Raw genomic sequence first — 27,893 nt, 5'->3', positions numbered from 1 at the left:
TGTTTTGGAGAAACTGGAGGCAGATGTGAGCACGTGGTTTATTTTAATAGGATGTTCCATGACGATGAGCTGGAAGAGTCCGAGAGGTTCTACGTGGGCCAGCCCCGGTTCCTGCTGCTCTTCTACGCCATGTACAACACTCTGGTGGCCCGCTCAGAAATGGTGTGCTACTTCGTGATCATCCTCAACCACATGGTCTCTGCCTCCATGATCACCCTCTTGCTGCCCATTCTGATATTCCTCTGGGCCATGCTGTCGGTGCCCAGGCCCAGCAGACGGTTCTGGATGATGGCCATTGTCTACACCGAGGTAGGTCGGTCAGTGCCAGGGACCTTCTCAGGTCACAACGATGGTCTGACAGTTACCTAGCACTGGCAGGGGTGCGTGTCTTTCCACTCCTCACACAAGGAAGGTGCTTGTGCCCCTCCCCTTAGCAGACGAGGAAACAGGGAGGGCAAGACTGAGCAGTGGGGCCACCGTACCCGCTGGAGGGAGCCTGGGAGGCTCTTGGAGCTGGTTCCAGACCTGTGGCATTAACCATTCACACAGCAGAACCAAGCTGGGGGCCTGCTGCCGGCTAGTGCCCAGGGACACTGACCACCGCTGGGCAGCGAGGCAGAGTGGCTCTGGCTGGATGTAGTGTGTGCCGCCGCCATTTTCATACCCAAAGCCAATCTCCACACACCCCGCAGAACCCTCTGAGCACACGGCAGTCGGAGGGCCGAGAGGGTGAGCTGCCAGCATGCTCTCCTTCTGCGTGAGGGACAAGAGGCCGTCTGCCCAATCAGTTGTCCAATTCCTGTCCTGCCCCATTCTGTAAATACAGAGGCCACAAGGAAGATGTCAGACCGCCTCGTGCCCCACGTCCTCGTGTTCTTGGGTTTGTGTAGAAGGTTGGTTTTCCTCCCTCTCACTTCCAGTAGCCCTGGAACTGCTTCTTCAAGTGTGGGCAGAGCTTGGACACCTTGTAGGTTAACAAGTGATCAGCCATCAAATTAAAACAAGGTCATATAGTAAGACATCTATTTTAGTCAGCTTTTCCTTACTGTGACCGAAAAAACTGGCAAGAACAATGTAGAGGAGAAAAAGTACCTTTGGGTTCAAGGTTTCAGAGGTTCAGGTCCTGGCTGGCCGGCTGCATGGCTCTGGGCCTGAGGTGACACAGAGCATCATGGAGGAGGGTGTGGTGAGAAGAACAGCTCAGGACACAAGAGAGGAGGAAGAGAGAGCTCTGCTCCCCAGGGACGCAAAACATGAGCCCCAAAGGCACAGAGACCCACCTCCTCTAGCCACACTGCACCTGCCTGTGGTCACCATCCAGTTAATCCATGGGGGGAGTAAACCACTGTGCAGGTCACAGCTCTCGTAATCTGATCATTTTACCTCCTAACAGACTTGCCTTGTCTCACCCGTGAACTCTTGGGGGATACCTCCTACCTAACCCTAACAACGTCTCAGAAGTATCCAGTTTAGAGCATTGATAACCTAAGTCCTAATTCCTTAACAATGCTGACCTAATTCCTTGACTGACCTGTGTGCCACAGCCTTGCTTCATTCTCAACACTCACCAGGCTTCTCAGGGAGGGGTCACCTCTGACCGTTCCACCCTGAGGGCGTCTGTCAGACCCCGGTCTCACCCTAGGAGCTACTTGTGGGGTGGGACTGTCTGTTTTCTGTCACGCTGAGGAGTGACATGAATGGGAAATGAAGCTGACTCCCGTTCACTCCACAGTCTGAACCAGTGTCCAGCACTGAGACCAGTGCTAGGCATACGGAGGCACAGACAAGTAGAGATCAATCGTTGTGTCCTGCTTTTCAGTGACAGACAGACACACAAGGAGGGTGAGAACCATACACCAAAGTTGCAAAATAAGCCAGACTCAGAAAGTTTTTAAGTAGTCATTAATAAAAAAAAACTATGTCATGTGGATTAATAAAAAAAACTATGCATAACATGTGAAGATATAGATGTTTCTATTCAACTAGTTCCTAAGTATCAGATTTCAATATCTGAATAATTCTGTAAATATCTAACTCAGGGTGAGAGCCAGGTCCTCAGACACGGAGGAGGTGAAGAATGGTTTGGGCAGCAGTGTGGGCCATCAGGTGGCCTTTCTGAATCCAGGATGGGGAGCCTCAGTGGCCGTGTGGCTGACCTGGTCACGCTCCATGTGATCGTGCGCACCCCTGCCACTGGAACCGTGTGGGTGCCCTTCCTCCATGTATGCCCGTCCCTGAAAGGGTCAACGTCCTGAGCCCTCTCCCCCTGTGCAGGTGGCCATCGTAGTCAAGTACTTCTTCCAGTTCGGCTTCTTCCCCTGGAACAAGAACGTGGAGCTGTACAAGGACAAGCCCTACCACCCCCCCAACATCATCGGCGTGGAGAAGAAGGAGGGCTATGTTCTGTACGACCTCATCCAGCTCCTGGCGCTCTTCTTCCATCGCTCCATTCTGAAGGTGGGCGTCCGGTCCTCGGCTGGGCTCAGCCTACTCACAGCGGCCCCTCAGTGTTCCTGGGGACCTGGGCATCAGGGCAGTGGCAGCCCAGTCATGGGGGATGTGCCCGTGTGTGCTCCTCTGTAAGAACAAGCTGCAGTTGTGTCCACCCATGGATGTTTCTTCCCAAGCCTGTGACGTTGGTGAGGGAACTTGTAGTAACTCTGGGAGACGTTCTCCCCGCACGCCTACCCTGGGTGGGACATGTCGCGACTGGTCCCGCTGTGGGCCTGGCTTAAGTGGGTGCTGTGTCTTAAAGCCCATACCGTACAGTAAATGTCAACCCTCGTTCCAGCTGGATGTTGGAAGGCCTGGGTCTGGTCCGGGGCCACCTCCTGCCACCACCTTGGAGCAGCGTTGCTTTTGTTGGGTGGTTTCTTGTCATAGAACGTTCCCCTTGGTGAGCGGCCACTTGACCTGGGAGGAGGGACCCCAGGTCTGGGGAGCAGCACTGGCCCTGTGATCAGGTGCTGAGGAAGCTCTGGCTCCTGGCACGCCCCACAGGCAGGTGCACGCCTGCTAGGCCTTCCCTAGCAGCACCTGCTCAGCCCGGCTCCCCAGCTCCTGCTGCACTCCTCGCTCCTGCTCTGCAGTCCATGACTCTGCCTGGAAGCAGAAGCCAGGCTGCACAGGAGGTCGCCATTGCTGATCACCCCCAGGGCCAGGGGCTGCACCCAGGGGTGCTTGACCACGGAGCTACGTCCCCAGCCCTTTTTATTTTTTATTAGAAAATAAGATGCTTAGTGCCACACTAAGTTGCTGAGGCTGGCTTTAGAACTTGTAATCGTCCTGCCTCAGTCTCCTGAGCTGCTGCAATTACAGGCCTGCGCCACAGCCCCTGGCTGAACCAGGCAGTTTGAGCAGAATCTTAGCAGCTTTGCTTCCACTCAGCCCTGGGAGCCAGGCATCTCCTCCCACCAGGCAGACGGGGAGAGGGTGGCGACCTTCTCCAGGTGCAGATGTTTGGTGAACACAGGCTGGTGGGTCTGAGCTGGTGACAGTGACAGGGTGTGTGTGTGTGTGTGTGTGTGTGTGTGTGTGTGTGTGTGTGTTGATTCAGATGCTGCTGTGAGCACAGGCGAGTTCTGGAGAGCCTTTTGCTCATGGGGAAAGTCAAGTGACTGCCGTTTCGTCCTGCTCACCTGCCAAGCTTCCCTGGCCCCCCCTCCGTGTCCGAGCCAGACCTGTGGTGGACACACAGACGCCCCGCTCCCGGGACTCCCGCAGGTCCAGCTGGCGAGCTTTCTTGGACCCTCCTTGGTTTTCTGGTCGCGAGGCACAGGTGCTGCAGGACAGGGAGCCAGCGTCCCTCCTGCAGCTGAGACCTCAGTCGTCACTTTCCTGCTTCCTCAGTGCCACGGCCTGTGGGACGAAGACGACATCGTGGACGGTGGCGACCAGGAGGAGTCGGATGACGAGCCCTCCTTCAGCCATGGCAGGAGGGACTCCTCCGACTCTCTCAAGTCCATCAACCTGGCCGCCTCTGTGGAGTCCGTGCACGTGACCTTCCCCGAGCAGCCCACCACCATCCGGAGGAAACACTGCGGCAGCAGCCCCCAGATCTCCCCAGGGTCCAGCTTCTCTTCCGATAGGTCCAAAAGAGGTATCTGTCGCGAGGCGGCCGGGGCTGCAGAGATACCCCATCCTCCTCTGGTCTAGGTGGGGGTTTGTCAGGTGTTATCAACCTCGTAATATGAAAAGAGGACTCTGAAATCAGACAGGCCCAAGGTCAAGTCCCCCCCTCCGCAGCCGTGTGACCTCATTGCCCAGAGCATCTGACTCCTCCCAGGAACAAGGACTTCAGATAGCGGTGACCAGGGGCCAGCACTCTGCCTGATACCCAGGACGTGTCAGGCACCTGATCATTCGTGCCTCGTGCATACAAATGCCTCTGAGCACGTCCAGGGTACCAGGAGGGAGCCAGGAACCACAGCCTGTTGTGAAGTTGTGTTTGTGTTCTCTCAATGGGGACTTTTAGCAACACACTCCTGGAGGAGCCAGGCCTCTGTGCCCGGGCTCATGTCTGTAGCTCAGTGGGATGATCTGCAGAGCCTGCGCCACCTGGCAGGTGGGTCATATTTGTTTTACATTTGGAGAAATTAGGATTTGAAAAAGGGTATGAGTTAGGGTTTCCATCTGGAAGAGCCACAACCTGGGACTCTAGTTGGCACAATAACCACTGTCCGTCCAATGTGTTTCCTCCGGGGACGGAGATTAAACAGCTACCCCAGGAAGAGCCACCACTAGGTATAAAAGCCCATGGATCTTCCTTAGCATGGAAGCAGGGGTAAGAGGGCAGGCTCCTACCTGCCCAGTTGTGTTCATGAGGCAACTGTGCATATCTCTTCCTCAGGAAAACTGGAGCCACCCCTCCTGCACGTGGGCTCCGGGGCCTTCTGTGACACTCCTGTTGACAAAGCCGGTTCTTCACACTCCATTGATGGTTTCTTTCATTCTTTGTTATCTCTAGGCAGCACCAGCACCCGGAACAGCAGCCAAAAGGGCAGCAGCGTTTTGAGTATTAAGCAAAAAAGCAAAAGGGAACTCTACATGGAGAAGCTTCAGGAGCAGCTCGTCAAAGCCAAAGCGTTCACCATAAAAAAGTGAGTACCCCAAAACAGCGGGGTGCGCGTGCTTTGCTTGAGTGCAGGAGCTGTGTGCTCTCTTCCTGCAACTCAGGAAGCCCAGGAGCTGAGGAGGGACCTCTCCCACGGGATGGGATGACTGTGGCCGCACTCGAGCAGTCTTTTCAGCAAGAGTGGCTCCTTCCCGTGCGTGGCACTGGTACCCACGCTTTTTCTATCTAGACAGAATAGATGGGTGACTTCAAGGGCTCATAGTGCCCACTCGCAGCCGCGATCATGCCACCCAGCTGTGCAAAGAGGGATGTGATCTTAGGGCTGGAGGGGCTGTAAAGACACACTGCGGGGAGGTGGCTTGGTCAACACTGTCGGTGTTGAACAGCTGGTCCCCTAGACTGCACAGGTCCCTCCTGCCCACTGTGGGTGCAGGGGTTGGTGTCCACAAGCAGCCAGGGCCCTGCACTGAAGGGGCTCCTAACGTGCAGAGGTGGCATGCCTGGCACCACCGACGGCGTGCCCCCTGTGTTCCCGCAGCAAGCCCCACCCTGGCGCCAGGTCTGACTGTTGCACCAATTTACAGAGCGTCACACAGCCCATCCAAGTCAGTGGACAGCCACAAACCCATCCCCACTTTCCTGGGCTTCATGCCTCTCACATGCTCCAAACAGGAGAAGGTCGTGGGCCACGCAGAGAGAGCTGCCCACGCCTGGCAGAGAGCTCACTGCTCCTGTGTGGGCAGGATGCCACCAGCCCAGGCAGCAGAGGGGACCAGCTAGAAGAGGGAGCACAGAGGAGCGGGATGATGGTGGTCTCTGCTCCCTGTCCCTTCCGGGCCTCCTGGAACAGTGGGGTGGGGTCTCTGTTGTGCAGGACGCTGCAGATCTATGTGCCCATCCGGCAGTTCTTCTACAACCTCATCCACCCGGACTACAGCGCAGTGACCGACGTGTATGTGCTCATGTTCCTGGCCGACACCGTGGACTTCATCATCATCGTCTTCGGCTTCTGGGCCTTTGGGGTAGGTTGGGGGCAAAGGATTCTGTGTGCCACCAACTGTGAGCTGTGACTTACCATCCCGTGAAATGCCACCTGTCGTCTTTCCCCAGAAACACTCGGCTGCTGCGGACATCACCTCTTCACTCTCGGAAGACCAGGTCCCCGGGCCGTTTTTGGTGATGGTCCTCATTCAGTTTGGAACGATGGTGGTGGACCGAGCCCTCTACCTCCGGAAGACGGTGCTGGGCAAGGTCGTTTTCCAGGTCATTCTTGTGTTTGGAATTCACTTCTGGATGTTCTTCATCCTCCCTGTCGTGACCGAGAGGTGAGATTTGGAAGCTGGCCGTGTGGCCCATCCTCCGCGACAAGGTCACCACGGCCCATGCGCTGGCCCACCAGTACAGGCAGAGGAGGGCAGGGTAGCACCAGGGGTGTGAAAGTCATAGTTTGGAGTCTGCTATTTGTGGTGCAAGTCCCCAGTGGGAATGGAAAGCTCCACAGTATTTTGACTGTACTTTATCCACATCCACAGAAGCAGGTTGCTCAGAGTAAGTGTCGGCCTCAGCCATCGGGCAGGTGGGGTCCTTGTGCTGGTTTGGCTGTGCACCCTGAAGCTGAGGGGAACTGGAGCGTGGTCTCGGAGCACTCCTCAGGAGGCCAGAGGGCAGGAGATGTGGTCATCAGAGGCGTGAGGGAAGGAGTGGAGGCTGTTGAGCTGGTTGAAGAGCACGCTGGCCCCTGGGAGGCCGATGGTGCCTTCCCACCCCACTGTGGAGAGTGAAATAGCCTGAGGCACGGAAAGCACCTGGCAGAGTCTTGGCACTGGGTGGGAAGTGGGAGGGGCACTGCCCCAAGACCCTGCTGCCTAGCCCAGCTACTGCCGTGGGTTAGAATGAGGTGGGGGTCGGGCGAGGGAGGTGCCAAGCAGCCTGATGCAAAGGGAAGGGGCTTCGGAGACGCCTGAGGTAGCCACTGCCCGTCCCTACGCTGGCCTTCAGCCCACTGTGCTGGGCCCCACACCTCAGTTCTGCTGCGCCCTTCTTCCCTCTGCCTCGACCCTGTCCTGCTCTCAGACTGCAGTCTAGGTGTCCCTGCCACCTTCCACCAGGGTCAGTACTTGTGACAAAGGTGGCACTTAATGCATGAGCCAAGGAGGGGCTCGGGCCATCCAGGAGAGCTACGCAGACTGCTCCAAGCAGAATGTCAGCTGCCAGGTCCTGGAGGGCTCAGCACACAGAGCGCCACGGGAAGGGTCCATGTAACAGGCTGCTCTTCCCCAGGAGCACCCTGGCCTCACAGATGAAAGTCAGCAGGTGCTCCCCCGCCTGGGGCCCAAGGAGCCACGTCCACCCCAGGGGCATGGCCAGCCTCTAAGGAATGCTCTCCCAGAAGGCTTGCAGCGTCAGCCATAGGGCACCGTGGAGCAAGCCTCAGGGGACAGTACCACTGTGACTGCATCTCAGGGTCCTCAGCGTGTCACCCAGGCTGGCTAATGATGCTTTTGGAAGTGGGAATAGAAGCAACAGGAAATGGCTTCACCCCTGTGGCTTCCAGTTAACCTGTGCAGCTGCTGCTGAGGTCCCCACGTTGCTCCAGCAGGGGAACTTGGTGGCTGCAAGGTGGAAGACCACAGGCTCTGGCCTGTGGTGTTCAGTGCTGTGAGATCTGCTGCTTTGTAACAGTGAATGGTGGCTGGGCAAGTGTTTTCAAAGGAACAAGGACAGCTCTTCCTGAGCCTCAGGTAGAACTGCACAAACAGAGCATTATTACCCAGAAGACTCCTTGTAGCCCTGACATCTCCAGTGTACCCCATGGAGCGGTGGCCACGCAGCTTGGTCATGAGCATGATGCAAATTGAAGCTGGCAGTCACTTTGTGCAGCGAGGAGAACCGTTGTGACAAGGCTGTGACTCCAACTGCTTGTCTTTAAAATGAGTAGATTTTTCTCTACAAACACATGGTCACCTCTGACTCTGAGGTCAGAGAAGTAAGCCACATCCAACACCCAAGGTGGCCGATGATGAGCTTTGACGATCTGCTGGTGTTTAAAACCATCACACAGGCAAGGTCTTCCAAGCCTCCAGGAACTCTTAGTTCTGCAGAAGAAAGAGGCTCAGTAGCTCACTCAGCCTCCCTCCTCTACAGATCCCACAGGAGGAGTGCCTCCCGGTGCCCTTCAGCTCCTGGAGACCCCAGGCCCCACCTCAGCCTCTGGGGCTGTGGCTGTGCATTGTCCACCATGGCCCCCTGCCCCATAGGATGCCCTGTCGACCCTTCCCAGAGTGTTTGGAGCCACCCAGCCTCTCTGCATTCTGCATCTTGAAAAGGTACAATTATCCCACAACCCTAAAAGCAGACCATGGCCAGAGACTGGCTCCTGCCACCTCCCTGCCACTTCCCCTCCAGGCACGCGGCTTAATGTGGCTTCCCCCTTGGCTGCTCCAGCACCATGTCTTCGTCTCCTCGGCGTGGTCCTCCTGGCTGGGCAGGATAACACAGGCACAGGCATCAGGATGCACAGGCCTCTGAGGACCATGGTTCTATCTGCCACTCGCTCCACCAGGCTTTGAAGAGAGCACGAGAAGCCACCCTTTCCAACCAGATACAGCTGGAATACCCCCAAAATACAGGGGTGATGTAGACCCATAAAACAGTTACTCCTGCATCGTCGATCAGATGTTAAACCACACTTGCTCATGGAAAGTGGACCATCGGCCTCCTAAATCCTGTCCCCTTAACTGTGTGCAGGGTGCCCCTGCGCTGTCTTCCTCCTGCCCCTGCTCTGTGCCGCTGGCCCTTCCTCTCCTCCCTGTGACTGATGGAGCAGCAGCACTGTGTCTCCGGGGCCCCTCCCTACCTCAGGTCTGGGAACTGACCTCCCTCTGCACCTGCAGGCTTTGTCATCTGTCCCTTCTGGTTATATCTCGACAACTGTAGCCAAGCATCGACCTCCATCTCTCCGCTCCCAGCCTCTGGCGAGGGTCCTGCAGGGGCTCTGGTGTGTCTGTAGGTGACCACTATCTGTGGAAGAGCCAGGTGGTGACATGTGAGGAAATACATTCAGGCATTGAGAGGAAGAGTTAGAAACTCAGAGGGCAAGTCCTTGGACAGAGTACATTGTTCTCTATTGAATCAGATTTAAGAATGAGATCTTATTTTCTATGTCTGTCTCAAGTTTTTGCTTGTTACATTTTCTGAAAGTCTTGGTTCACTACACTTGGGAAATTTAAAAAGATAAAATAAACCAACTGATGGGCGTGGGCGTGGTGGCACATGCCTATGATCCCAGTGGCTCCAAAGGCTGAGGCAGGAGGATCGCAAGTTCAAGGCCGGCCTCAGCAACTTAATTAAGCCTAAGCAACTAAGTGAGACTATCTCAAAACTTTTTAAAAATTAATTTAATAAAAAGATAAAACAATTGACCCTCTATCAGGGAGTGTAAGAAAGACACACCTACTTCTTCTGTGGCTTGATGACTACATGAGTCAGATCTCCAGGGTAATCTACGACCGAGCACATGGCATTCAGTTTCACACTCCTTGGGAGCTGTCACGTCCAGGGCAGCAGCAGAGGAGGAAGGCTGGCCCACGTCCCAGGGGACACTACGCCACGGGTCCCAGGCACCTTGCAAGGCCTGCTGGAATGCTACCCTGGAGCCTTACCCTGTGGCCACTCCTGGTAGAACTGCCCGTCTGTCTTCAGTTTCTGATATTTAACATAGGGTGTCCCAGGACCTGTGAGCCTCTGTCCTCACTGCCACCCGTCGCTAATACCCTTTCTGGACATTTTGCACTCCACCAGTATTAGGTTTCAACATCAAAAATGCGTTTTTCCTCCTCCACACGTTGCCACTGAGCAGATACCTGGGGGAGGATGGGCATACCCAGCCACTCTGCAGATGGCTCGGAGCTCTCTGAGGTCCCCTACCCACCCACAGTGTGACCTGGCAGTCCCCCATGTGGAGTGCAGACCTAGGTCCACACAGACTCGCACGCCAGTGTCCACAGCAGCTTCCAAGATTACCAACATCAGGGAGGAGGCCAGAGGCCCAGTGGGCAGTGGGAGGGAAAGCCACCTGGCGTGCAGAGTGGGAGGACACAGCCTGACAGCCTGGCGGGATCTCAGAGTGATCCTGCTGAAGGAAGAGGCCGGGCAGAAGGGACGTTGCCATGTGTTCCTGGACACCACGTTCAGAGAATTCCAGCCCACCTGCAGGGAGAGGGCGCAGAGCAGGGGTGGCCGCGTGTGGGTGAAGAAAGGAGAGAAGAAGGCACACAGAAGGCCCCGGAAGGCTTCAGAGGTGAGGGCACTGGGTGCCGCGGAAACCCTCTGCTGGCTGCCGAGGGGCCTCATGCGACTGTACAGATGTCGATACCTAGTGAGCCCCATCCTTCCATCTGTGCCACTTATATCCTAACAAAGCTGTCAGAAGAAAGAAGCTCTTCGAAGTCTGAGTTTACACTCTAAGTTTCTTTTGGCGGGTGGCGTGGGAGGATCACGCATGTGCGTGGAAACCAAGATGGGACCCGACCGGAGCCCTTTGAATCTCACCACAACCTTCCTTCCAAAGAGGAAAGTCAGGCATATTTTTCTCATTAAACGTGAAAAACTAGACTCAAAGAGAATCAGTAGCTGGTCAGGGCTCCCTCACCAGCAGGTGCAGATGCATTTGCTGTTTGCCTTTCTATCATCACCGTCGTCGTCATCACCATCCTCCCTATTGGCTTACTGTTTGGGAGGCTGGGGCTTGAACCCAGGGCTTCACACATGCTGCACACAGGCTCTCCCACTGAACTCCATCCCCAGCCCTCACGGAGGTTTATTAAACTAAGAAATAGGCTCCCGATGGCCCAGCTGGAGGCAGTCAGGACAGATGCGTCCCATCTACAAGCCCCTCCCGAGGTCATCGAGGGGAAGAGACACCCTCCGTGTCTACGCAGGGTCTTGGAGGATGCTGGTTCCATGTTTATCACCCTCACACCCCCTAACAGTGTCTCGGGAAGTCAGGACTATGGAGGGGATTCAGGGAGTCCTGGGACACGTGGCCGCCTTCGGCCCTCTGGGGGAAACCCGAGAGGAAGAGGGCTGAGCAGTAGCTGGCTTCCGCTTTTGACAGGGGTTAAAAAATAAAAATAAAAAAATGAGGCTCCACTTCTCAGAATCCCTCTCCTACATTTTCCAAATTATAGGTCTTCTTAAAACCTGGAGTTCTTTAAAAATATACATTTTTTTTTTCTTTCCTGAGCTCTAATTTGGCCCGTGCCAGCTGCGTGGTTCCCATTGTAAGGAAGCGTCCTTAGTAGACTCACTTGGTGTAGTGATTTAGTTTAATTGTGACCTAAACAACTGAGTAATGCGGGTGGGAGAGTCCTTCCCTGGAAACCTTTTAAGCTATTAGGTTTTCTTACCCTACCTTTTGCCTTTGAAGTGCTCTGCTGTGTATGAAGAATTGCTTAAAGCTGCCTTTAACTGACAGAGAAATCAGGTCCTTGTTTGTTTATTTGTTACCAGGGATTGAACCCCGGGGTTCATTGAACCACTGAGCCACATCCCCGGCCCTTTTTATGTTTTATTTTGAGACAGTGTCTCCCTACATTGCTTAGGACCTCCCTTGGTTGCTGAGGTTGACTTTGAACTTGCCATCCTCCTGCCTCAGCCTCCTGAGCGGTTAGAATTATAGGCAAGAGGTAGGGCGCCCAGCTAGGTTCTTGGTTTTTGATTTGTGTTTTCATTCTAAACGAGTGTCTTTTGTATCAGAAAATTATTTCCTCCCTTCACCTTCCCCGTGTTCACCTTCCAGGAAGTTCAGCCAGAACCTGGTGGCCCAGCTGTGGTACTTCGTGAAGTGCGTTTACTTCGGGCTGTCCGCCTACCAGATCCGCTGTGGCTACCCAACTCGCGTGCTGGGGAACTTCCTCACCAAGAGCTACAACTATGTCAACCTGTTCCTGTTCCAAGGGTGAGAGCACCACATCGTCTGGTTGTTGGGGGGCTAGGGCTGCAGTGCAAAGACCCTGAGCATCCCAGCTGGGACAGGGATGGAGTGCCGACTGGCCCTCGGCCTGCTGCATGGGGAGGACTGCACTCCACCTCGGGTCTCTCCCAAGGGTCCCAGGAGAGTTGTAGGCTCAGGAGCCTCTGCATGAGCACCCGGACTGGGGGACGCGGGCCCCACGTGGTCTCTAACAGGAGCTTCTGGCAGGTTCCGCCTCGTCCCCTTCCTGACTGAGCTGAGGGCAGTGATGGACTGGGTATGGACGGACACCACACTGAGCCTGTCCAGCTGGATCTGCGTGGAGGACATCTACGCCCATATCTTCATCCTCAAGTGCTGGCGAGAGTCAGAGAAGGTGAGAGCCATGTGGGCACCATGGCTGTCCTCGTCCCTCAGAGAGGTGGCCTGGCTGTCCTCGTCCCTCAGAGGGGTGGCCTACAAGACCAGCTGGGGCCTGGGGGGTGTGGTGAACCAAGGGAGGTGGGCCGCTCACCTGGTCCCCGCCACCACAGTCAAGTGGGCCACTTGTCAGGGATAGCACCCAGATGTCCTCGATGGCCACAGGACTTTGCAGGTCTGTTTTTAACAGAAGAGGCACTGGACGGCTGTAAGACCAGTCACTCCTGAGTGCTCCTCTGGAGCAGAGGGAGCACACGCATGGAAGGGTGGGGCACACGGCAGGGGCTCACGTCCACCTTCCATCCACTCTTTGGAGGGAAGGACAATTTAACTTCTTTCTGCAAAGGGAAAAGGTTGAATATTAGAAGTGCAAATATTGGCTTATTCTGCTAAGTTGAGTATTAAAGTTTTAAGTATAGATAAAATTACTATTATTTTTTTAATTTTTCAAAAGTTCAGGAAATGAAAAAGAAGTGCTTGCATGTTAGCAATGGAAACACCCACTGATGTTAGCCAGGGGAGGAAACGTCGGTCTGTCTGATCTCAAAAATATCCTCTTAGGATAGGTCTCCTCCAAGGTAAAGGTTTCCAGCGTCCTCTGGGGACTTCGGCTCCGTTGACAGTGCTGTGTGGCCCCTGGGTTTACAGGGGGGAGGAATTGAAGGGAACGGCTCTGTGCTTAAAATCATATCAGCTTGTTCTTGTTTTCAAGGAGCATAAGAATTGAGATGACAAAGTGCCTTGGTCTGTTTCCTAATGCTGAAACACAACAGCTGAGACTGGGTGATTTTATAAAGGAAAGAGGTTGGCTTTGGTTCATAGTTCTGAAGGACAGGAGGGTGCTGGCGTCTGCTTGGCTTTTGGTGAGAGCTTCACACTGCTCTGTTCATGGCAGAAAATCAGAAAGGCAGGCAGGCACGTGTGGAAGAAAGGAAAGAGGGGTTGGACCCCAATAATAACTAACCCATTCCCATAAGAAAAACATTGACCCCTGGAGAGGGCGGGCCCCTGGTGTGCCCAGGTCCTCATAAACTCCCCACTAGCTCTCAGTGCTGTTAGGCTGGAGACCAAGCCTCACCACAAGGCTTCGTGAGGACGCACCACATCCAAGTCATACCAGAAGGACGTTGAGGGTCAATTCCAGGTGATTTGGGGTCTAGAACCATGACATGGGAGGAGGAGAATTACATGGTTCCAAAATGGGAAAATATGAGAGGAAAGCGGATCTTTGTGTATCCGTCAGGTTTCCATCGCTGTAACCCAGTGCCTGAGATGAATCCTTATACATAGGAAAGGTTCGTCTCGACTCACAGTTTGGAAGGTGCCAGTCCATGACCACCGCCCTGTCGGTTGCTTTGGGCCTTTGGCAGCACAGTTTATCGTGGCAGGAGCATGTGACAGAGGAGGCCTGCTCCTCAAGGTGTCTGGAAAGTTAAAGAGAAGAGACCTGGGCCCCATGGTCCCTTCAAGGCACAGTCTAGGACCTGCGTCTCCCCACAGGTCCTGTCTCTCAGCCATCTCAACACCTCCCTGAGCACCACCATGCTGGAGTCGAAGGCCCTCAGGGTCATTTCACGTCTGAGCTGTAGGACTTCAGCTCTGGGGTGGTCATTCAGCAGATGGAGGGTCAGTGTCCTCACTGCCAACCAACTCCCTTAGCTCTTGGTGGTTCAGACACGGCAACCGTTGTCCTTCTGCAGCTCAGCATTTTGGCTGGGCTCAACTGCACATCTGCCTGGGGTCATTCAGCAGGGGCTGGAGGTCACGTAGTGGTCTCACACACGTGCTTGGAGTCAGGGTCTGGCTCTCGACACAGAGCCTTCCTCTCTGAAGGTACAGATGTCCCCGGGTGGTGTCTGCAAGGACTGGTTCCAGGATCTGGGATCCGAGCTCCCTATGTCCAGCTCTTCAACTGCAGTGGCTCAGGATTTGCATGTAGCCTACAGGCCTATCCCTGTGCGCCCAAGTCATCTCCAGGTCACACACAGCACCTAGCCCACCCTCAGTGCTCACCAGAGCTATGCTGTGCTGTGCTGTCCAGGGAACAAGGACCACAGAATCTGTCCTGCATGGGTACGGGTTTCTCAAACACAACTTCCCAGGTTGGCTACACCCCCGGGGGAGCCCATGGCCCTCACGCTGGCTCCTGTCCAGGGCAGTGTGGGAGGTGCAGAGCCTGCTGGACCAGGCTCAGGATGTCCCCACCCTCACTGCCATGGCATCCTGCTGCCACACAGGCTCGAAGGCAACCTAGGGTCCAGGGTATAGTCAACTGATAGGACCAGCCAAGGCCAAGGGCCTGCACACAGGACGACTGAAATGTATTTTTTTTTCTTTTTGGTGTAATCAACCAAAAAGTGAATTGCTAGCTAGATGCTGTGTGCCTGGACTTCTGCTGGGCATGGCGATGCGGGGAGGCCAGGCCAGGCCGCCCCACAGTCAGGCTTTGACGGTCCACAGAGGCAGCACATGCAGCCCAGGCCACAGACTGGTGTGTGACACTCTGTGACCAAGGTGGAGCTCCTCCAGGGCATCATGATGGGACCTGGGGAAGGGAAGGCATCGCCACAGGTGTGAACTCCTGCAGGGGCCTGGGGTGGCAGGTGCCAGGTGCCAGGGAGTGTCTGCACCTGTTTCTTTCTGCTCTTGCCTGGGCTTGTCTCCCGTCCTCCGCTGGTCCAGGGGCCTGGGGTTGGCGCTTCTCCTCTCTGGGTTCCCAGATGAGGCCTTGGCCTGCTCCCTGGCTGTCTGCAGCAGCCCTCCCCCCTCTCAGGCTACAGGTGCCAGATTGGCCCCCTCTTTCTCAGGGGTCTTCCCTAACTGCCCCCCAGTCTGGACCACAAGGCCCACTCAGTCCTCACCACATTGAGTCGATTGCCCCTTTAGTTTTATATGAGCTCTGTGATAAGATTAGCACAACACACCCTGAAGCAAGAGCAGCTTCCTGAAGGCCAAAGGCTGGCCTGAGCACGCGCAAGGCGGCCATGCCCTGCTCTATTTGCCTAGTGAGTCCTACCCGGCACCTCCCAAGACTCTGCAGGAGGCCAATCAGAAATGTAATGAAACAGGAAAGGCGGAAACACGGTCAAGAGCTGAGCCACGCAGGACAGGGAGGGCCATCCCTGTGGAAAGCAGCCACAGGACCCAACACAGATCGGAGGGTCTCTGCCCTGGCCATGCAGGAACAGCGGGAGGGGCCAGCAGGCGGAGGGGCAGGAGCAGGGCGGGGTCTGGGAACTTTGAAATGAGCCTCAGAGACATTGGCCTTCAGCAGAGATGACATGGTCCCACTCAGGCAGGAGAGACCTAAACTGTCCCTGGCAAATAAAAGCTAAATCTCCTTTAACTCACAAAACTCTTCAGGACAGGAGGACAGAGCTCTGATGGACTGGGACCGGTGGTTGCTTATCCTAACTTGCCTCCCTGAGAAATCTGCTTGTTACGTGCACATACCTGTGCCACATATATGTAATATGTTTCCAACTTTCAACTTTCACATATTAACTTCTAGCTTTGCTTTCAAAATTATAAGTTAGAAATAGGAAAGAAATAGGAAACTATTGTCGGCAGAATCACTGCCCACTGCCGCCCTCTGAGCTCCCACAGCTGCCCTGGCACAGGATCCTTTAGGACGCTCCCTCACGTGTGCTGAGTGGTGGTCCTGCACCCCCTCCTGCTCTCAGGAGTCCAGGAGCTTGCTTCCCCAGGGTCACCGAGCACCCAGCACTGCAGCAGGGTCCTGTGCGGGCGCCCAGCCCCTCCGGATTGCAGCCTAGAGCACAGTGTTCCCCATGGGAGGGGATCCTCTTCCCTTGACCTGTGGGAGTGATGGATTCCTCCCAAGAGAATGTGAGCCCAGGGTAAGTCACTTGGCCAGGTGAAGGGTGAGGTGACCCCATGTTGTGTGTCACCTGTCTTGGTCTGTTTTCTGTGGCTAATAACACGGTACCACAGACTGGGTGGTTGTAAAGGGAAGAGGTGTGGGGCTTGGATTCTGGACCGGGTTTGAGGGCTACCTCTGGTGATGGCCTTCTTGCTGGCAGAGTCCCAAGGACGAGCAGGGCATCACAAGGCCAAAGTCAGGGAATGCGCCAGAGACCCAGATAGAAGGGCTCTTAGGGAAGCTAACCCTAAGACAGCCCTCACTCCCAAGTGGGTGAGTCCACACAGGGAGGCAGCGCCCAGGTCACTCCAAAGGTCCCACCTCTTAGGAGCTCCTACTGGGGACTGGATTTGTGACCTACTGGTCCCTAGATTCATCATATGGCTGCCTTTGAAGGGTCATGGTTGGCCCTGAGTGGCCCCAACGTGGGAGCAGGTAGAGATCTCAGGGCAGGTTCTTTTCCATCACTACTTTTACCTCCGTATCTGTGTGTTGATTTAACATTTGCAACAAAAGAGTTAGGTGTATTGGCCAAATAATCTTGTTACGTCGTGTGCCTGAACCAATATGAAACGTCAAAACCCATCGCTGTGTGCAACACAGGCCATAGATAAAAAACATCCAAAGAGAAAAAAAGAATTGGTTGATCTAAGTGGGAATCTCAATCTACCTGAGTAACAAGGCGCCGTGATCTCTGCAAGGTTCCCACCCCAGCAAGCAGAGAAGAGCCAGGGCTGACTCCACAGTCCCCAGCTCCCACCCTGGTCAAGGCCATCTGCCCAACCTCTGAACTCTTGTGTTGCAGAGATACCCGCAGCCCCGGGGCCAGAAGAAGAAGAAGGTGGTCAAGTACGGCATGGGCGGCATGATCATCGTCCTGCTCATCTGCATCGTGTGGTTCCCTCTGCTCTTCATGTCTCTGATCAAATCTGTTGCTGGGGTCATCAACCAGCCCCTGGATGTGTCAGTCACAATTACCCTGGGCGGGTATCAGGTAACCTGGGTCTCACCAACCACTGGAGCAATCTTTCAGGAGGACATAGAGGGGATGTCTAGTGACGTTTTGTCAGTCCAAATGTCCCCAGCACTGTGACATATACAAAATAAGGAGCAGCAGTCTGAAAGGATAGCTCTGCTGGGGTTGTGAGCAGGGAAATAATCAGGTGGCGAAGTGCTCTCTGCAGCCAGTCCCTGGGGCCGTCATGGCTGAGTCTGTGCCCAGGACGCAGGCGGGGCTGGGCAGGACTGCAAACTCTCATCTTTGTTTTCCAGCCCATCTTTACCATGAGCGCCCAACAGAGCCAGCTGAAGGTCATGGACCAGATGAAGTTTAATAAATTTATAAGAACTTTCTCTAGGGACACCGTAAGTAAATGTGCATGTGCGGGTTCTGCCAAGACCCTCGTCCTGGGCTGCCCTGCGACAGAGCACCTGGCCACCGCCCACAGTGGGGGAGAGGATGGCTTTTCCAGGGTTCCCTGTCATAAACAGCTGATTCCTGGCCACTGGCTACTTTGAGAAGCCAAGGAGTTGTGCCTAGGCTATTGGACATGAGTGGTCATAAACATAAGTTGAATTCAGAACATTTTAATTCAAGCTCCATAGAAATTGATTCATTTTTTAAGAAAATTGACATTTTAAATTGTGTTGCATATTGATCTTTTGACCAGTAGGTCTACCCTGGGAATCTCTCCTAAGAAAGTAATTCAGAGCACAGGGAGTTTACATAGGTGCTTGCTTAAGAATGCATCATCTGCGTTAATCAAAACTGGAAGCAATTTGAGAGCTGTGTACGTAGAGGCTCATGGAGGAAGTTAACGGCAGATGTACTAAGTGAACCTGGGTCCACTCCAGTGGCCATGCTGCAAGAGGGGACTCCCACTCTTACTTTATTCATATGTTTCATAGTCTTAAGATTTTTCAGCCAAGTTCCTTTGTAATAAAACAATAATCTCTGTAATCCCAGCGGCTTGGGAGGCTGAGGCAGGAGGATTGTAAGTTCAAAGCCAGCCTCAGCAACAGCGGGGTGCTAAGCAACTCAGTGAGACCCTGTCTCTAAATAAAATACAAAATAGGACTGGGGAGGTGGCTCAGTGGTCAAATCTGCAGTACCCCCCCAAACAAAAAAACACAAAATAATAATCATCATAGAGACTATATAAAAGGCATGATGATTTCTCAAGTTTAAACATAAATGAAAATAAGATATAGACTCTTATTTTTCTAAACCAAAAAAGGATAAGAAATATATCCCCTACCACATAAAACAATGACCACATTCTGAGGACAGAGCTGTGACTGATGTCATTCTTTTCTCTGTATTCCTCACTGTTAATAATACCGACAACATGATTCCCATCATCACGCTTTGGTTTTACAGATCGTGTGTTTAATTAAGAAAGTGGTTAGGCCAACAGATGCTTTATTCTTGTTCAGAATGGTCTCCAGCCAAGCACACTATCAAAAATGACCTTGAGCCAGGCGTGGTGGCACACACCTGTGATCCCAACGAACAGGAGGCTGAGGCAGGAGGATCCCAAGTTCAAAGCCAGCCTCAGCAACTCAGCGTGATCCTTTCTCTAAATAAAACACAGGAATAAAGGGCTGGGGTGTTGGTTAAGCACCCCAAGCCTTTGGTACTGGTTCAGTTCCCAGTACCAAAAAATATGATCTTAAGCAACAAGCAGCTCTCAGGTCAAGGCCAGGATGTCTTGGGGAGATCTTGTCCCTCATGAGAGGAGCACTCCCCCATCACTGAGGAATTTCTTTCTTAGTGGAGAGAAACACTGAATTATCTGGTTTTCATTTACTGTTTAATTGGGAAGATCCCAGAGCTGTGTTGTGATCGGGACACCACCCTGGGCCTGGGCCACGTGCCTGAGAGCCACCCACCCCTGAGGTCAGCAGACACAGAGCATCAGGACTCCCTGGCCTGGGCTTTTGTGAATGTCCCTTTCCCAGGCAGGGTCCCTTCCGCGAGGCCAGCTAGAAGGAAGAGCGACTGGTTTCTCACATAGTATGGTGCACGTGACCTCTTTGTGCTTGTGCCTTTGTGGTGTACAGGGTGCTATGCAATTTCTGGAAAATTATGAAAAAGAAGACATAACAGTAGCAGAACTGGAAGGAAACTCAAATTCTTTGTGGACCATCAGCCCTCCCAGTAAGCAGAAAATGATAAGCGAACTCAAGGATCTCAGTAGTAGCTTCTCTGTTGTGTTTTCATGGAGTATCCAGAGGTAGTTACTGTGTTTCCATGCATCCTCCCTTCTGTCTGGACTCGGGTGGGCTGGGCAGGAGAGGAGCTAGAGGTGGACGGGCGCCTGGCTCTGTGTCCTTCTGTGCCACTGACCGTTCAAGAATGTCTGTGCTTCCCTTTGGTTTTGCTTGTTCTCTCCCTGACGTCAGTTTGCCAAGACAGACTGTCAGTGAGTTCTGTGAGCCAGAGGCAGGAGGAGAGAGCAAGAAAGAGAGTGATGGCCTCCAAGCTGAGGCAGCCCCGGTGAACTGTCACACTGCCACCGAGGGGCACCCAGTGAACTGTTAGATTGCCACAGAGCCACCCTTGGTCTTAGCAGTGGAGAAGCCACAGCCCCTGGCAGCGCGGGCAACCCTGTTTCCCCTAGCACTGGGCAGATCCTGGCAGGTCTTGTCTCCAAGGTGGAGCATGCGGGCGGCCAGCCTCCGCAGCCGCACCTGCCCTTGTACTATGCACACAAGCCACAACTTACATGCTGGTTCTGCATCCGGTGCTTTGGGGATGCAGATTTGGAGACCCTGGAGCAGGCCACAGGCTGCCTAGAGGGGTATGTCCAGCGCAGACTGGAGTCAGACCCATGCAGGACAGTCACAGGTTTATTTGGGTCTGTGACACCACAATGCTGACAGACAAAGCAGAGGGCCTTCTAGAATCCAAAGTGACTTTGCAGGAAAGAAGTTACGAAGGTGGCTGTGCAGGATTTACAGCACTCCTTCTTTAATCTTACTTTCTCCTTTAAAGTGTCCCCGATTTCTCACCTCCGATTCTGTAGTAACTACCAAAACTTTAATTGCTGGTCTTTGAAGAGCTATGAAAAATAACAACAAAAAAAAAAAATTAAAAATAAACTTCTGGCTGGGCACAGTGGCTCATGCCTGCCCTCCCAGCGGCTTGGGAGGCAAGAGGATCATAAGTTCAAAGCCAGCCTTAGCAACTTAGCAAGGCCCTGACTCTAAATTTAAAAAAGGGCTAGAGGTGTGGCTCAGTGGTTAAGTTTTTCTGGGTTCGATTCCTTGTACCAAAGAAAATTTACAAATAAACTTCTGACTGAAGAGTTTTGTAAAACGTGGATCTAACTAATATTCAGGACGTCTCTTGAGACACAGACCTGTGTGTCAGGAGGGTCCCTCTCTAGACAGTGTCTGTGCCTCCTGCCTGTGACTCTGTGCCTGTCCCAGGACTCATGAACTGGGCTTTCTATAAGCTGGACAGAGGTGAGGTGGACAGAGGGGTTGGGGTGACAGATGGGGACCTAGCAAAAGCTTGATGAGCTGCCTAAACCTGAAAATCAAGTGTGTGTTTAGGTCTCTCCTCCAGACTTCTGAATAATCACGGGCACTGGGCTTTCTTTTTCTTCTTCTTCCACAGAAACATGAGTCTGGGGGCAAAAGCAGAAATAGCAACAGATAAGCTCTCTTTTCCTCTTCAGAACAGCACACGGAAGAACATAGCCAACATGATCGCTAGCAACGACCCAGAGAGCTCAAAAACCCCAGTGTAAGTGTCTCTGCCCTGTGGGTGAAGAGCTCTACCAGGGGCAGGTGGCCACACAGAACATCCCTTGACAAGCTCATGCACATGGGACAGCGGCTCTCTGCTCTGGGAGTACCAGGCAGTTTCTCTTTGGAGGCCCCATTTTGACAGTTTAAAGGGCCTGAATCCCAGCCCTGGGTTCTTTCCACGTGCCCTGGGGTCGTGAGCACTCATGTGAGGGCCTTGTGGAGCAGGCTCCAGAGATACTGCCTGCCCGTGGCCAGTGCTGTCCCTGCCCTGCTAGCCTTCCACAGAGCCGCAGTGTCTGTCTGCCAGGCCCGAGCGAGCATTACCATGGGTGGGTCTCTCCCTCAGCTACTGGGCCTTGTGCTGGTTCTGGGGCATCTGGGGGTGTGGGAGCTCCAGCAGGCTCCCTGGGGTCCACCTGTCCAGACATGACATGAGCCTGTGGTCCTGCCATCGCCCTGCCATCACCTCCAGAGATACTGCCTTTGGGAGCCCCACGTGGGGGCGGGGCCAGGACTGCACTGAGCTGACCAGGCCTCGGTGGCCGCCCGCTCTAGGGTGCCCACTGTGTGTCCACACAGCCTCCAGATTCCCCGTCAGGGAGCCGCCTCCAAGTGGCTGAGCGTCTCTGTCCCTCCCTCTCTGCTCACCGGGTCCCGGGGAGCACTGACCTCACCTGTCTACCTGGATGGGGTGGGAGGTGGGGCGGAGAAGGCCAGGGGTCAATGAAGCTGCTCCCCCCACGCGAGAACTCCGTTTCAGCCAGGCACCTGCTGAGAGAGAATGGGCAGAGAGAAGAGCTTGGTCTGCAGCCTGAACTACCCCAGGTGTCTGCCCACGAGCATAAGGGCCAGCAGAACGCAGGCCTGGGCAGTGTCCCCAAAGACTCCCTTCTTCAGCCACTGCACTGAGGGCCCCTGAGGTCGCCAGGGCCTCTCCCATCGTCTCCCGTGGGACCTGGGACTCTGCATGCCCTGGGTCACAGCCCCAGAGAGGCAGGCGCAACAGAGGGGGCTAGTCACCACTGTCTCCTTGCCCCTCACTCTTGAAATTCAAAATCAGAGGAGCACTCAAGGTCAAGATCGTAGGTAAGCTTTGGAAGATGATGGCAGGAAGGAGAGCTCCTGGCTTCAGAATGGAGCCACAGACCTGGAAAAGTGCCGGCAGCCGCTTTCAAGCCTCCAGGTGTCTTGGGCTCTGAGTTCCCAGGAGCATCCAGGGGACCTGGTGGATGCTCTCAGCTCCAGGGACGATGGAAACCCATAAATCCTGATGCCGATGCATAATATGAGTGCATAAAGACTTCATTGTTGTTTGTCGACACAAGGTCAAAAACAGCAAAAATCAATTATATGTGCCAATTAATTACAGGTGGGTGGAGCAGCTAAAACTCAGTTGTACCTTTTTTCCTTTTCTTGATGCCCAGGACCATAGAAAGGATCTACCCATACTATGTGAAAGCACCCAGTGATTCAAACTCAAAACCTATAAAGCAGCTTTTGTCTGGTAAGAATGAGGGGTGGCTCCAAAACTTTGCATTTGACTCTTATTTAGCTTTAACAGTTGCCTGTTGAGCCTTCATGAAGCTACTTTCCAGCAGTCCTTTCCTGTGTGGTAAGGACCACAGAACCTTGTCCACTCTGGCTGGCCAGGGAATCATTTGTGCACCTAGAAGCCACACCCTTCCTTTCCCTTGTCGTCGATACAAATCCTCTTTGGCTTTCGTCCAAGTTTAGTGAGTTACTGGCCATCCTGCACGTTCTTTTCCTGTAGTTCCCAGATCTTTTACAAGCTTCCCTCAGACATGGTTATGCAGGTCAGCCCCTCCCATCAGGGACGGTAAGGAGTCCGCCACTAACCCACGGCCAGTGAGCACCAGGAGCGCTCCAGGGCCTGGGGTCCAGTGTAACACCCTGTGGAACCTGTCATTAGGTGACCTTCACACACCACGTGACATGTCAATCACTGCAGACACACGTTTCTGACAGTGTGCACGTGGCCCAGGTGTGTGGCAGGTTGCAAGTCCAGGTTGGTTAGGGCCACTGGATGATAGCTGCAGTGGATTTCTCAGGACGTCTCCTGGTGCTGAATGGTGAATGACTGACTGCATTTTAATAATGAAGACTTGCTTGACTTAATTACCTACAGCAGATCAACCTGGTGGATGTGGACAGTGCACATGTTCACTGTCACCACTGTGTCATTCACTGTGCACCAGGCAGGGTGCTGGGTGCTGAGGTCAGGCTCCTGTTGCTAGTAGTTAGCCAGAAGGCAAAGCTGAAGTGAGCAGTTAGAATTCCACATGGAGGGCCCGGGTGAGGCAGCAGTGAGACCCAGGGAACAGCCTGAAGCTGGACTCTGCCTCCAAGTACTCTCTCTGCAGCAGATTCCCCCCACTGACTTCCAGGGTGGATCTAGGCCACAGGGGTGCACCCAAAGCTTCCTCCAGGTCCTGGGGTGTGCCTTATATTTCACAAGGCTCCTCCTCGCCCCCCCGCCCTGGACCCTGGGCTCAAGAAACATGTATCCTCTCTGTTTTTCCAGGCCCCTTCCTGTGCCCAGGTCCCTGCCCGCCTCCCTTTCTGCCCTTCAGCATGGTTGAGCCCCCCCCCCTTATTTACCTTTCCGCCCCCTGATGCTGGCTTCTCTGCCTGTGAGTGAGTGAGGTCAGCACAGGTATACTTAGCATAGGTTTACTGTCGTCACCAGTTACACGTGAGGAAACAGAGGAAACAGAGGATCAGAGAAGCCATGCAGCCAGCATGTGGTAGAACTAGACCCAGACCTGGAACCTGTTTCCCCAGTATCTGTCTCTGAACTGTTCCTGAGTGTTCTGAGTGGTTCATCATCTTCTTTGATAAGGACATTGGCTCTTCTAGTGTCCTGCCTTTGCTAACTCTTCTTCCTTCATCCATCTGTCCTTTCATTCATCCATCCATCCACCCAAGCATCCATCCATCCATTCACCCATCACCCACCCAACCATCCATCCATCCACCCATCCGTCCATCTGTCTATCCATCTATCCATCCATCCATCATCCATTTGCCTTCTATCCAGGCAGCCATCCTCCCATCCATCCATCCATTTATCCATCCATCCATTTATCCATCTACCCATCCATCTATCCGTCTGTCCATTCCTCCATCCACCTGTCCATCCACCCGTCCATCCACCCATCTATCCATCCATTTTCCCATCTATCCATCCATCTATCTGCTCATCCACCTATCCACCCAGCCAGCCAGCCAGCCAACATTGTCTGCCACAAGTGTCCTGGGCTCCTGTGATCTAAAAATTCTCTGTGAAATCATGCAGTTGCGGTTCCCACCCTCACAGAGTGCACAGCTCACCACCCTGTCCCTCAGTGGAGCCGCCTTTGTGCTGGGCAGTGGTGGGATCTTTTTAAGGAGATCTGTGCAGTGTGGCTCCCAGCTCCTTGCTGGCCCTGTCTTATACGGCTCTTTCGCATCCACCCTCTGCCCAGCAGAGGCAGTCACTGACCATGTGTCAGGGCTTCAGAACTCTGCAGAGCTGGTGCCATTCATCCTTTCTCCCCACCTCTCTCCACTCAGTGAGGTCTTACTGAGCAAAACTCAGCCCGAAGTCATCTACTGGAGGAAGTGCCCATGGATCATACCAACAAGCAGTGATCTCCCCAGCAGACAGACATGGCAATGCTGGACCTGTGGTGGTTGTCCCAGGACCATAAATTGTGCCTGCACATTGTCTTTACCCATAAGATGAAGAACAATTCTATATGCAGTTTTGCATCCCTAACTTCCTGGGGCAGTCAGTACCTGCTGGTGATGTGAATGAGTCACCAGTTCCAGCCACAGCCCGTATCTAGGTTTCTAAGTGTCCACTCAGCCATTTGGGATGGTCAGCACCCTGCTTAGGCAGTGGGTCCCCCATCTCCCTGTGCTTGGGCCGCCACACACAGAGCCATGACTGGCCTCTCTAGCTGAGAAAGAGAACCTGCTCCTTTCTGCTCACATTGTCAAGTGTCCCTAGGTCCCCATCCTGGAGCCACAGGCTGCCCAGAGTGCCCCAGTTTTGCCATCTGAGAACTGTTAATGCATCAAATCTTAAAACTCTCACATTGACTTTATTTTGTTTTCCTTCCCTTCCAGAAAGCAATTTCATGAACATCACCATCATTCTGTCCAGAGACAATTCAACTAACTCCAACAGCGAGTGGTGGGTTCTCAACCTGACAGGAAATAGAATCTATGATCAGGAGTCACAAGCTCTGGAGTTGGTGGTCTTCAATGACAAAGTCAGTCCTCCCAGCCTGGGCTTCCTGGCCGGCTACGGGTAAGGGTCCCTTTCCCAAGGAGCCATCATAAGAGCCTAATTTCTAGCCCATGGGGTCCAGGGCACCGTGCCTGTTCTCTTCTGAGAACTCTCCAGCTGCGGGGCTGCTGTATTAGAAGTTGGATATGGGGCTGGGGATGTGGCTCAAGCGGTAGCGCGCTCGCCTGGCCCAGGTTCGATCCTCAGCACCACATACCAACAAAGATGTTGTGTCCGCCAAGAACTAAAAAATAAATATTAAAAATTCTCTCTCACTCTCTCTCTCTCTCCTCTCTCACTCTCTCTTTAAAAAAAAAAAAAAAAAAAGAAGTTGGATATGCTGGCCCTTCATTTAAAATGTAGGGAACCTGAGGCCCAGAGATCAGAGTGCCTGGTGTGACTCCCATGGCCCTGGCATGTGGCACCTTTTCTCTGTACTTTCCTATTGTGGCACACTATGATGCTGTTTAGCATTTGAGTTTGGGATCGTGCATAGGGTTCCCACTTTTCTGCTTTGGTTGCCTCCAGCTTTTGGTAAAACATCCCAGTTTTAAACAGATTTGAGCCATCTTGTTATTTTCTCATGGTTAAATCCCAAGGCTCATCCCCTGCAAGATAGCAAAATGTGTGCCATTTCCCAATGAGCCTCACAGGAGATCATTTCCCACCTAGACCTTAAACAAACAGGATCTCTGAGATGGAAATGGTCAAGTGAAAGGAGCTAGTTTCAAAAAAGGACATAAAGCCCAACTGCATTTCTACCAACTTTATCATGTTCCACCAACTACATCTTGTCACGTGTCTGCTGACCACCACTGCCTGCTGACATGGCTGCTCCTCACGGGGTTGCTTTTCTTTTTCAGGATCATGGGACTGTATGCCTCGGTCGTCCTCGTGATTGGGAAATTTGTCCGGGAGTTCTTCAGTGGGATCTCCCACTCCATCATGTTTGAAGAGCTTCCGAATGTGGATCGAATCTTGAAGTTGTGTACAGATATTTTTTTAGTCCGAGAGACAGGGGAACTGGAACTAGAAGAAGATCTCTATGCCAAATTAATATTCCTGTACCGCTCTCCAGAAACGATGATCAAGTGGACAAGGGAAAAAACAAACTGAGACCGTGGGACCCAGACTGCGGGTAATGTGAACCTTTGGATTTTTTAAAAAGCACAATACTCTCCTAAGAGCTAAGTGTTTCTCGTTCCAGGAAGTGGCTTCTCTTCTGACGGGCGGCCCAAGGGGCTGACTTCCTCCTGCCGCCGGGCCACCTTGCCAGCGAGGCGCTGCTAAAGAGGTCATCTGCAGTCCCCTCTCTGAGGCCAGGGCTGCGATTTGGCTGTGGTCAGCAACGTCTTGCGTTCTGATGGACCATGTGAAGAATCTCCCAGGTCCCTCCCCTCAGAGAAAGGCCAGTGCCTGTACTGTGCCCAGGCTGTACCTGCACTGCAGGGTGCTGCGTGCCCCTTGGGCTCATGTGGCTGGGCAGCGGCTGCAGGGGACTGGGCAAGCCTCAGCACTGCAGCTGGGCCGGAGAAACAGGAGGCAGAAGGCCCAGCCTCGTTCCCAGGGGGCAGGGAGGGGAAAGCAGGGCCCCAAGGACGCGGAAGGGTAAGCCCCATTCTAAGCAAAAAGATCCCATTAGCCATACTCTTACTGCCTTATCTAACTGAAGACTGAAAAGAAATCTTCCCATGGAACACCAGTGACGTCTCAGGAAACAAACAAAGCAGCAAAACAAACCACGGGCACCTGCTCTGCCGAGTCCAGCAGAGCCCTCCGCAGTGTGGCATGCACGAGCCCGAGGGTCCCTGCCCCACCGCCCAGCAGGCCAGCCCAGTGGGTGGGCAGCACCCTGACTTCTGACTCCGCCACGCCTGAGGTCACCACGGTTCCTCCGCCCCCAGCACGCTTCTCCCATTTCAGTAATTCGAGCAGCCGTTTTCCAGTATGTGACTTTTTCCTTCCTGTTTTTCAGGCATATCAAAGAGTTTACATATTCCAATTCACATTTTTACATCTGAGACGGGTTTTTTTAAGTTCATAATTATGAAAGAAATATGTATATTAAGCTTGGGGAAATTAAAATGGCCTTTTCTTAAATTATCCTTGGTGATACATCCTCTCCACAGAGTAACAATGTAGCATGAAAAGCTATGACTGAGTGTAGTCTGCATTCCATACTAAAACACAGTTTCTGAGAAAAACCATTGAATGGGTAGAATATGTCCAAAAACACGATCCTGTGTAGTTTGGGTTCAGGGCTGACTTAAAATAAAGCACATCTTGCAAAGTCATCTAAAGATACTTTTTATTTGTCTTTTTTTTTTTTTTGCATGAAATGGTGGTTATTTTCAATAGAATATACAAAGAGTTAAAAAAAAAAACTGAGATAAGAAACTGCTTCTCCTAAGTTTGGTTTGGTTTTTCATGCCTGTGCTGTGTGTGCATGAAACAGGAACACTTGCTAGCAATAATTTGCACAGAGGAAACT

The 27,893-nt window shown here is 53.2% G+C and overlaps 1 protein-coding gene across 4 annotated transcripts in view; it reads left to right on the top strand.

Moving 5' to 3' along the window:
- Positions 1-27,668, top strand: part of PIEZO2 (piezo type mechanosensitive ion channel component 2) — a 345,423-nt gene extending 317,755 nt beyond the window's left edge. For all 4 annotated transcript variants that reach the window (XM_081263438.1, XM_081263440.1, XM_081263439.1 and 1 more), the window contains 15 exons: positions 51-309; positions 2,275-2,457; positions 3,850-4,099; positions 4,967-5,099; positions 5,949-6,096; positions 6,185-6,399; positions 11,874-12,032; positions 12,276-12,423; positions 17,156-17,344; positions 17,623-17,715; positions 19,414-19,586; positions 20,975-21,103; positions 22,533-22,612; positions 25,240-25,423; positions 26,266-27,668. In XM_081263438.1, the coding sequence (XP_081119564.1) occupies positions 51-309; positions 2,275-2,457; positions 3,850-4,099; positions 4,967-5,099; positions 5,949-6,096; positions 6,185-6,399; positions 11,874-12,032; positions 12,276-12,423; positions 17,156-17,344; positions 17,623-17,715; positions 19,414-19,586; positions 20,975-21,103; positions 22,533-22,612; positions 25,240-25,423; positions 26,266-26,518 (2,596 nt within the window). In that variant the 3' untranslated portion in view covers positions 26,519-27,668. The remainder of the gene's footprint in view (positions 1-50; positions 310-2,274; positions 2,458-3,849; positions 4,100-4,966; positions 5,100-5,948; positions 6,097-6,184; positions 6,400-11,873; positions 12,033-12,275; positions 12,424-17,155; positions 17,345-17,622; positions 17,716-19,413; positions 19,587-20,974; positions 21,104-22,532; positions 22,613-25,239; positions 25,424-26,265) is intronic.
- Positions 27,669-27,893: the final 225 nt, after the last annotated feature.

The sequence above is a fragment of the Spermophilus citellus genome (genome assembly GCF_964194105.1).
Source record: "Spermophilus citellus genome assembly, chromosome: 12".
Classification (NCBI taxonomy): Eukaryota; Metazoa; Chordata; class Mammalia; order Rodentia; family Sciuridae; genus Spermophilus; species Spermophilus citellus.
This window is presented reverse-complemented; position numbering and strand designations above follow the sequence as displayed.